General features: G+C 36.8%; 2 protein-coding genes across 2 annotated transcripts; one reads left to right on the forward strand and one right to left on the reverse strand.

Moving 5' to 3' along the window:
* Positions 1-3,778: 3,778 nt before the first annotated feature.
* LOC118645601 lies at positions 3,779-6,073 on the reverse strand. Its single transcript, XM_036287011.1, has 4 exons — positions 5,645-6,073; positions 4,953-5,530; positions 3,833-4,870; positions 3,779-3,782 (listed from the first exon to the last, which is right to left on the reverse strand). The coding sequence occupies exons 1-4, from the start codon at positions 6,071-6,073 to the stop codon at positions 3,779-3,781; spliced, it is 2,049 nt and encodes a 682-aa protein (XP_036142904.1).
* Positions 6,074-9,994: 3,921 nt separating this feature from the next.
* On the forward strand, positions 9,995-11,018 carry LOC118645669. Its single transcript, XM_036287266.1, has 2 exons — positions 9,995-10,339; positions 10,434-11,018. Exons 1-2 carry the CDS (start codon positions 10,287-10,289, stop codon positions 11,014-11,016), a joined length of 636 nt encoding a protein of 211 aa, XP_036143159.1. The 5' UTR covers positions 9,995-10,286; the 3' UTR covers positions 11,017-11,018.
* Positions 11,019-11,634: the final 616 nt, after the last annotated feature.

Genomic DNA, 11,634 nt, shown 5'->3' on the forward strand with positions numbered 1-11,634 from the left:
CGGATATGTTGTAGAACATAAGAAAATATTAGACCCATATTTTTTTTATCTGCGTATCTCGACGTTTAGGGGTTGAAACCACCCCTCGAAAATAACGCATTTTTTCGTTTTTTTGCGAATATCTTTGAAAATATAAGGTTTATGAAAAAATATTCTATACGAAAGTTTTATGGTATTTTATACTCTTTACAATAGTATATTTATATTTTTTAAAAATTTCAAATTTTTTAATTTATCCCACCCCCCACCCCCTTTTTTAACATTTTAAAAATTTTGTAAGGACAAAAATTAAAGAGCATTAAAAGCCGAATCCACCCATATATAATAACATATGGGTTCCATCATTCTCAATTATTAGCAAAACGAAATAGTAATCTCGCACTATAGGTGCCGCGCTAGAAGTAGTGTTGCGTTATTTCTTTAGTCGCGTCACACTCAATAACTGCCTCTTCTGCGTATATTTTTATATTAAAACATAAAAATGGATTAATCTTAATTATATAATAGGCAACGTATTACACGATATAAAGCATAAATGCATATATATAACAAAAGTAGCATATATATACGTATGTGCCTACATACATTTTCATTGTTACAAATGCGAATATAAATTAATATAAAGCAAAATATTTTTTAACATTTAAAACTGCAAATACAACATAACGAAATATATAATATCAAGAGAAAAATATAAAACATAAACTGCAATAACTATTTGCATAATTATATTATTTACACTATATGCACGTAGCACGCTCTGATAATAAAGATAATATAAGTATATAAGTATATAATTTAATTTAATTTGAAGTTTGAAAATACATTATACGAATGTATATATACATTTTGCATATGACACGGACAAATAACTTTAATATCAGTGTTGATAGAGGGATCGATTGTTTTCGCGCAAGCGCATCACGTGAGGCTTCAATAAAATATCCATTAGTAATAGGAAGGAGATCTTTGATCGTACATCTTGCACACGACGTATAAATATAGTTATATATAGACGGATCGGTTGTTCTCGCACAGGCGAGAGGCTTCAATAAAGTATCTATTAGTAATAGGAAGGAGATGTTTGGTCCCCATACAATTTTGCAAAAAATCTTATCAGTATTTATCAAATAAAATACAATATTTATAAATTATTCTATTTAATACGAGAAAATATACATGCGTGTTTAATATGTGAAATGTGTTCACGTTTTTATAAATTTGCAAAAAAATTGTATGGGGATCAAATATCTCCTTCCTATTACTAATAGATGCTTTATTGAAGCCTCACGCCTGCGCGAGAACAACCGATCCGTCTATCACTGTTACTATATTTATACGTTGTCGTGTGCAAGATGTACGATCAAAGATCTCCTTCCTATTACTAATGGATATTTTATTGAAGCCTCACGTGATGCGCTTGCGCGAAAACAACCGATCCCTCTATCAACACTGATATTAAAGTTATTTGTCCGTGTCATATGCAAAATGTATATATACATTCGTATAATGTATTTTCAAACTTCAAATTAAATTAAATTATATACTTATATACTTATATTATCTTTATTATCAGAGCGTGCTACGTGCATATAGTGTAAATAATATAATTATGCAAATAGTTATTGCAGTTTATGTTTTATATTTTTCTCTTGATATTATATATTTCGTTATGTTGTATTTGCAGTTTTAAATGTTAAAAAATATTTTGTTTCATATTAATTTATATTCGCATTTGTAACAATGAAAATGTATGTAGGCACATACGTATATATATGCTACTTTTGTTATATATATGCATTTATGCTTTATATCGTGTAATACGTTGCGTATTATATAATTAAGATTAATCCATTTTTATGTTTTAATATAAAAATATACGCAGAAGAGGCAGTTATTGAGTGTGACGCGACTAAAGAAATAACGCAGCACTACTTCTAGCGCGGCACCTATAGTGCGAGATTACTATTTCGTTTTGCTAATAATTGAGAATGATGGAACCCATATGTTATTATATATGGGTGGATTCGGCTTTTAATGCTCTTTAATTTTTGTCCTTACAAAATTTTTAAAATGTTAAAAAAGGGGGGGGTGGGATAAATTAAAAAATTTGAAATTTTTAAAAAATATAAATATAGTATTGTAAAGAGTATAAAATACCATAAAACTTTCGTATAGAACATTTTTTTATAAACCTTATATTTTCAAAGATATTCGCAAAAAAACGAAAAAATGCGTTATTTTCGAAGGGTGGTTTCAACCCCTAAACGTCGAGATACGCAGATAAAAAAAAATATGGGTCTAATATTTTCTTATGTTCTACAACATATCCGAAGCTCATTAAAATCGGTGAGGGACAGTTCTGTCCGTTCCCTTGTTAGAGCGATTTTCGTTTCGGACACCGTATATACTTTATGTAGCTTGGATCTTATGCATGATTGGCGACGCGTCATCTCGATCTCATCTCTCAAACACTGGGTATAATCATCAAATGTTATGGTTCGCGCTACTACATTATTCTTGACACCTTTCGCCTTTTTAATGTCCTTCTTTCCATCTACCTTTAACGCATACATCTTTGCTCTAAGTCCAACGAACTCAGTCATTATCACACCATTATTCTCATCTTTCATTAAGCCCGGAACTTTTTTATTCTCGAGAGGCATACCGTACGCGTTGTCGACCGGATAATCGCTCGTGTCGAACCTAGCGATATCACGTTTCATCGTCTCGTAAATATCCTCGCACTCGACGAGGTATATGAGACTGTCGGTGTCGGTATACATGACTCTACATTTGTCACGATACAGAGGTAGCATGTACTCGTGGTGAAATTCATATAGACACGTCTTAGAAATATCTAGGATACACTTGCCTACGTAAATCGGCTTATATAATTTCACCTCGAGTTTTCTAAGTTCAACGGCGATTAAATTTTCTGCAAAAATACTTCGACTATGAAAATTTGGTTTCGCGATCATTGTCATACGCATCATACCGCCCCACCCATTTTGTCAACAACTTAACGTCAACATGATTGCGCACATTTTCCATGGTTTTACCAAACACCGCATTATTCATTAATTTATACAAGTTTTTTTCGAAATCATTTTTGGCGAGTGTCCGGAATCGTGTATTTAACTCTATTTATTTACAGAGCCATAGAGATTGTGCGAATTGTAATATACGGTGTATCTTTGCGATACGAAGACCGTAACGCGTGCATTGCTGCAGGTTGCGGTAATGTATGACGTAACGTTCCTTATAATACAGCGTAGCGAGAAGTTTACATTCACGCTTGCCTGGCGGTTTATCGCGTGTTGGGCAGAAAGGTAGGTCAGCGTGCTTGTCGTGAAGGTCTCGGGGATACTCGAGATCAACTTCGAGAATGTATCCCGTTGGTGAATCAGCAACGATCGCATTTATGTCAAAATTCGAGACTTTGATCCATTGAAATTCCCCATATGGCAGCGGCTGACACATCGCCCAACCATACAAATTATTAACGTCAAAATACATAAGATATGAGGATGGTTTCGATGGGTCATACGTCTGCATGTATTTGTTGTTAGCCTGTGCATATCCGCCTGAACATTGACTGAGACCACCGCGTATACCGCGTTCGATGAACATTACCATGTCAATGTCAGTAAGTAGTTCGAAAGTAATTTTTGTATATTTTAACATAGCGTCCCACGTGTATCCGGGGAGAGTGTAATAATGTGCTGGATCGAGACCGTAACTTTCTAAGCATTTATCGCGGAAATTTTCAAAAATGTCAGCTAACAATAACACATCCGTTTTCAAATATAGATCGCTGTATTCACCCAACGTTCGAATAGAGAATCGCTTCCATACATTCTCGGCGTGCACGTAATCACTCTCGGATACAGTATCAGAGGTCAGGGAACTGAAAAATGATTCGCGCGGCGGTAAGCACGCGTCCTGCAGTTTGTCCACGCAGTCAATGTACTCATACGGAAATACACCTTTTCGTGTCAATAAATCGAAATCCTCGTCAGATAAGTGTAAAAATTTGGAACGTACAATTTTTAATTTTTCTTTGCCTAGAAATGATGCTAATTTTTCAAGACTAGTATTTAAAAATTTATATGAATCTATGAACCGTAGTTTTATGTAATTGTGTGGATCTAATTTATCAGCTGTGTCTACGACATGTTTTGTAAAAGAAATGTACTTTTCTTTTGTGATGGGGAGTACGTCGGTCCTTCCTTTAAACGCTGTGGCTATTTTTTTAATAATAAAATGTGAATCGTATCCAGATAAATTATGAAAAATAATTGGCATGTATGATACATTTCGATAATTTAAATTGCAGAGAGAATGTGCAGGACCGCGGTAACGACCAGTCAAATGACAATGATCGCGCACCCGCGTATCATCCGACGCGAACGGCTTATCGCAGATATGACACCGCGTCGCGCTACGATATGCCTCCAATTGTTCCTCCGATAATGTTTCCATGGAAACATTAGTTGATAAACGAGTCTTAACATTATACGCTAATTCTTCAAGTTGTTTAGTGAACCATGCGACGCAATCTTTATCGCAACGAAACCGGTACGCGGATAACGTGTTGTTGTACGAGCATCGCACGTAATATCCGATGCTGAATACCTCATGTTGTTGATATGTGTACGACGCTTGCTCTGTATCATGTTGCGTCTTCCGCAGCACACACTCGAGGTCCGCGTAGACGATAAAGGGCACTCGTTCCTTGTGGTTTACATTCCGGAAATTCAACCACTTGTCGTCTTCAGCGGGCAATGTGATAGCGCAGTCGTTCATTCTCTGACAGTCTACAGCGTGTGATTGCAACCTCTCGCATGATGAAAAATAGTTCAAGCACCTGTAAAAAAATAATGGAAACATTTTTAATTACTTTTTTTTTTTGCTAGATCATGTGAATTATTTTAATATATTATACATACCGATCGCAAATGAATTTTTTTCCATTATGTTTGCTCAGTTGGGAGCTGACGAGACGGGACAGATTTTTTATCCAGGCAAAGTGGCCTACGCTGTCTTCGCGCGGATTTTGCATGTATAATAAATTAACATGCTTCTCTTTCTTGTCATTGGAGAGCCGCAGCGGAAGAATCTTTAGCATTGCCATTTCCTTTTTCATCCCGTAGACGTTGATCGATATATTGTTTAGACTCTCAAATTTTCCTATATCCTTTACTGTAACGGGAAACACAATATCATCAAGCTTTAGGACTGTTGCATAATGTGGATATGACGATTCCAATCCTGTGTTTCTTTCAGCAGGATGTAGAGCGGCGACCACCGGCCACGCGAAGCATGCGTTATCTTTTGAATTAACGTTCACTACTGCACGCTTCATCATTATTTCTCGCGGTAATGTCACATGACACCCCGCGTGTAGAGGATTGTACTTATTTATATTTAGAGTCAAATTAAGAATTCGCGACAACGCCCATCCGCTATCACGTTCTTGAAACTCTTCGAGCGAAGTCAAAGTGGGCTCGATAATGCGTCGCTCGTACTACTCATCCAAGTCCGACGTTTGGAATAGTTCACAATTTTTAGTGTTTATACTTTTGTTGGCACGTTTATCACCCGTTACAAACACGCCGTTGAATGCTGTGTTAACTTTTACATTGTTGTGTTTTTCTAGAGCGTCCCGCACTTGCTCGAGCACTATATCGCCTGCGTCTTCTAAAAACGTTCGCGGTTCAATATAGTTTGTATTTATCACTGCACCTGTCTGAATGCGATTCTCGAACGCTGTATCTATCTCTCGCCACATGAGTTTGTTCGCGTTATTACTAGTGCTCGCGTAATTACCACCTACATCCACGAAACGTCTTTGTAATTGTGTCTTTTCACCTTCGAGTCGCGCGATCCTCGCCACCAACGATTGTCTTTGTCCGACGGTAAGCCGAGGACGCTTGATACGGTTATGTTCCTCAAGCTGTTGTATAATCTCGTCGCATCGCTGCAACCACATAAAACACTCGCCCAAAGTAGTGACTCCATTTGCTTGCTCCAACAGCTCGCGTTCCACTTGCTCGAAATTATTCTCCATTTTTATGTCTTTTTATCACTGTTTTAAAACAACACCGTACAATCTTCAACAGGACACTCGCATGTAGTTTTGTAGCACATAATACAGAATCGAAATTTGTCTTGAATTTCAAACTGCATTAGCTTGCTTTGTCTTTCACACCGAATAAAAAAACATATCTCCATCTCTTGCTCAGACAGAACGTATTCATCCTCATCATTGTTCAAAAGATTTGAAAATTCGTGGTAAGTACGCAGCATTTTCTCTACAAAAGGATTCTCAGTATCATAACAAAAGTGGGTCATTATTGCTATCACTTTGATATACCTTCCAACACCTGCTGGTATCTCAATGAGATGGTAACAGCATTCCTGAGTCTCTTCTACGATTTGTTTTGCTATATCATATTCATTTTCATCGGTGTCAACCCAATTGAGTATCTCTCTATATAATTTGTGCTTCATATGATGAGGCCAGTTATGAACGAATTGGTCGTGTATGTAAACTTCCTGTATTACGGTACGTTCATGCGTTCCGCGTATACCGAGTTCTCGATCACGTAGAAATTGCACTGGTGATATTCTCTGCACATGCTTTCGTTTTTCGGAATCATCATTATTGTTAAGAACATAAATGGCATCTTCTACGATATCGTCATTCATGTTGTAATAATGTAGTATTTATTAAGAAGTCTCTACTGTGCGCACACTGAACATATATTGCACTGAATTATTACTCCGGATTGATGACGGTTTTAACTTGCACTCGGATCTTAAACTTCGCATCAAATGCGATATTATGCGCTTCCCTACCGCTTATATATTTTTTATAACTCTTCATTTTCTTTGTCTAAACATCGGTGCTTGACCTCTGTAAGATTTGCATTATTTGAATGTGCGATTCTGAATGATCTCATCAAGTAAGTATCAAATGATTTATATACGTGCCTAAAACATATTTTGTTACAGCAGCCGTACATCGGCGCTTGACCTCTGCAAGATTTGCATTATTTGAATGTGCGATTTTCGTATGATCTCATCAGTAAATATCAAATGTACACTTCTCGCAAAAATTAAAGGAACAAAAAAATTTTCTAAATTTTTTGCCAATTTTCAACAGGCTGTATTTTAGTGAAAAATGGTCGTACAGGAAATAAAAAAACATAGCTTTTGAAGCTTGAAGACTCTAGTTTTAGAATTTTTTGGTTAAAAATTTTTTTGAGCACCGGTAGCCATGCAATTCTTGGATAAAGCACGAAGAAAAAATTTTCAAAATTTTTTACATTTTTTTTCGCTCTACGGGCATGAAAAAAATTTTTCGAGCTAAACCAATGCATAGGTCGCATAGCCTGTTCATTCAGCTTCAATTTGCTTTTTTCGGAAGTCAGATACGACTATTTGTCTTCGAGATATCGAATTTTGAATGCAAAAGGACCCTTTTTCACTCAACTGCCGATATCTCTGAAACTACTGGTCGCCTAGCGAGCTGACGAGCGGTTTCGTTTTCTGCAGAAAATTTTCTACAAAAATCTGTCATGGTTGATTGAAAAAAAAATTTTGTCCCACCTGAAACGGTAACATGAAAAAAGAGCAAAAAAATGCCATTTTCCCCTTTTTTGGTAAATCGACTGTGTCTTCGACAATATTGGGGCAAAAGCTTAGGTTAGAAGAAAATTTTACAGTCTAATGTACCCCAAAGACCCCCCTAAATTTTTAGATCGATCGGTTCAGCGGTTTCTCCGGACCGATTGATTGAAATTTTGAAAAAATTAAGGGAACAAGACTTTGTTCCTTAAATTTGACCTAATCTTTTTAAAATTCAATAATTTCATTTTTTTTACTTTTTACTCAATTTTGAGTTTTTTGAAGATTGAGTAACAAAAAAAAAATCTAAAAAAATTTTTTCAAAAATTTCGAAAATTTCCAAAAAATTTTTTTTGAAAATTTAAAAAAAAAATTTAAAAAAAAATTTCTTTTTTTTCGTTTTTAAGAAAATCAAACTTTCTGACGAAAATTTTGATTGATGATTGATTTACCGCCGGCATTAGCGTTATCCAAAGCATACCACGTGGAGGTTGCACGGTCGGATTTCCGCTTCTTTTGTGCTTACGCACGTGTGTTAATGATTCTTTGAAAAAAATGAGACCCCGTGGTTCGTCAGCTCCACAGTATTTTGCGACTCCAAACTCATTTTCTAAAGTGTGTGTGTGTGTGTGTGTGTGTGTGTGTGTGTGTGTGTGTGTGTGTGTAAGGATTTATTTTTATGCAGGATAATGCTAGGCCTCATACAGCGAATATCACCCGCCAATTTTTTCAGAGAAACAACATTACATTGTTGAGGCATCCTGCAATGAGTCCTGACCTGAATCCGATAGAGCACGTCTGGGACATATTGGGCCGCCGATTGCGTCAAAATTATCCGAATCTGAATAATTTGGCAGCATTAGAGAACGCTTTGATAAGAATTTGGCGTCAGATCCCTCAACAGATGATCCGAAATTGTATTTCGAATATGCGACAAAGATTGCAAGCTGTGATTAGGAGTAGAGGCGGGAACACTCGATACTGAACACGAGACACACACACTTTACACACACACACACACACACACACACACTTTAGAAAATGAGTTTGGAGTCGCAAAATACTGTGGAGCTGACGAACCACGGGGTCTCATTTTTTTCGAAGAATCATTAACACACGTGCGTAAGCACAAAAGAAGCGTAAATCCGACCGTGCAACCTCCACGTGGTATGCTTTGGATAACGCTAATGCCGGCGGTAAATCAATCATCAATCAAAATTTTCGTCAGAAAGTTTGATTTTCTTAAAAACGAAAAAAAAGAAATTTTTTTTTAAATTTTTTTTTTAATTTTCAAAAAAAAATTTTTTGGAAATTTTTGAAATTTTTGAAAAAATTTTTTTGGATTTTTTTTTGTTACTCAATCTTCAAAAAACTCAAAATTGAGTAAAAAGTAAAAAAAAATGAAATTATTGAATTTTAAAAAGATTAGGTCAAATTTAAGGAACAAAGTCTTGTTCCCTTAATTTTTTCAAAATTTCAATCAATCGGTCCGAGGAAACCGCTGAACCGATCGATCTAAAAATTTAGGGGGGTCTTTGGGGTACATTAGACTGTAAAATTTTCTTCTAACCTAAGCTTTTGCCCCAATATTGTCGAAGACACAGTCGATTTACCAAAAAAGGGGAAAATGGCATTTTTTTGCTCTTTTTTCACGTTACCGTTTCAGGTGGGACAAAATTTTTTTTTTCAATCAACCATGACAGATTTTTGTAGGAAATTTTCTGCAGAAAACGAAACCGCTCGTCAGCTCGCTAGGCGACCAGTAGTTTCAGAGATATCGGCAGTTGAGTGAAAAAGGGTCCTTTTGCATTCAAAATTCGATATCTCGAAGACAAATAGTCGTATCTGACTTCCGAAAAAAGCAAATTGAAGCTGAATGAACAGGCTATGCGACCTATGCATTGGTTTAGCTCGAAAAATTTTTTTCATGCCCGTAGAGCGAAAAAAAAATGTAAAAAAATTTTGAAAATTTTTTCTTCGTGCTTTATCCAAGAATTGCATGGCTACCGGTACTCAAAAAAATTTTTAACCAAAAAATTCTAAAACTAGAGTCTTCAAGCTTCAAAAGCTATGTTTTTTTATTTCCTGTACGACCATTTTTCACTAAAATACAGCCTGTTGAAAATTGGCAAAAAATTTAGAAAATTTTTTTGTTCCTTTAATTTTTGCGAGAAGTGTACATGCCAAAAACATATTTTATTACAGCAGCTGTACATCGGCGCTTGACCTCTCAAAGATTCACATTATTTGAATTTATGATTTTCGTATGATCTCATCAGTAAGTATCAAATGTACATGCCTAAAACATATTTTGTCACAGCAGTTGTATATCGGCGCTTGACCTCTTAAAGATTCACATTATTTGACTGTGTGATTTTCGTATGATCTCATCAGTAAGTATCAAATGTATGTGTCTAAAACATATTTTGCCGCAGCAGCCGTACATCGGCGCTTGACCTCTGAAACGTTGGTCATCCTTGAATGTGTGAAGTTTGAAATATGTGATTGTCCCCTCTACTGAGATGTGTGAAGGGCGTGCAATATAAGAAGAGTTCTGACAACGGTATCACATCAGTTAATCAGCGGAATACGGACGGGAAAGTTCCAATCTTGCATTAGTTAATCGAAAGAAGTCAGAGTTTCCCCTGAAAATGAACTATTGGAACTACGTTCCAATTCAGCAAAATGAAACGTGTGATAAACCGTAAGTATTTTTTTAAATTAATTAAATCAAATTTTGTTACATATTTAGTTGGATTTTATTTTTTATATCTTGCAACATTTTTTTTTTTTTACAGAACAATGTCGCAGCCGCGTCATACTCCGCGCATTCTGGGGAGGAGATTTGCTTTGACGGCTACATTCTACAAATATTTGGATATAGGAATCAGTGTGAGACTTGAGCCTTTTGTAGAAATGATTCTTGGTGACAACAAGGGCAATGAGATACCGCTGTCACGTGATACCTGGGTAATAATGATTGAGAAACGGACGGATATCGAGCAATTCCTGCAGTCGACAACCGCTACATCGTTGTGGATTAATGATCTTTTCATCGAAGTCGTTAAAATACGTAACGAGAGTATCATAAAATTCACTTTAAATAACAAAATTATGTACATGAAACCATCGACTGTACAATTTTTACTAAATCTTGAAGATGTTATCAATAATGCATATTTTAAGTTATGGGATGATATGCATATAGTAAAAGAACGATATAATCAATTTGTAAACTGTTTGCGGCGAAATAATATTCATAACAAGTGCGATGCAGTCAAATTGTTAAATGAAATATGTGTAAAAACTTCGCTCGTAGATTGCGAACTGATGGTTTATGCATCAGACAATATTGTATACGACGCGTTACAAAAGGAATAAATGAAAAAAATTATAAATAATTATTCTAACTTATTTTCTCTCTTCCCTATTCCTTTGCGGTATAATGGCGTGCGCAGAACCGAGTAGGAGGTACAATAGATAAGATGGGTAGGAACGCATGTATGTAACCGCATATGAAGGAACGCAACGAATGAAAGAGAAAGAGCGAGAGAATGATAAAACTGTATGGCTGGAAATATCGCGTACGGATGAGAGGGAGAGGGAGAGGGAGAGAGAGAGAGAGAGAGAGAGAGAGAGAGAGAGAGAGAGAGAGAGAGAGAGAGAGAGAGAGAGAGAGAGAGAGAGAGAGAGAGAGAGAGAGAGAGAGAGACAGATTCGGAATAGAGGGAGAGAGCGAGCACCGCGGCGATGGCTGCTACAAAAGCGGGCAGGCGGCGGCGGCAGCGGCGGCGGCGGCGGTCGCGGACCCCGATTTCCCCTCTCCCGCTCCTGGGTCGCGGACCCGAAAATACTGCGTCAGCAATTTCCGCACCGCGAGATCCCCCTCTCCGCGTGACGTCATACCCCCGCGCCTGCGGGTACCCCCCGCATGCCCGCACCCCCCTCGGAGCCCACTACTTAGAACTCTCTTAGTATTAACTACTCCCTTATATGGTT

Source organism: Monomorium pharaonis, chromosome 5 (genome assembly GCF_013373865.1).
Source record: "Monomorium pharaonis isolate MP-MQ-018 chromosome 5, ASM1337386v2, whole genome shotgun sequence".
Taxonomy (NCBI): domain Eukaryota; kingdom Metazoa; phylum Arthropoda; class Insecta; order Hymenoptera; family Formicidae; genus Monomorium; species Monomorium pharaonis.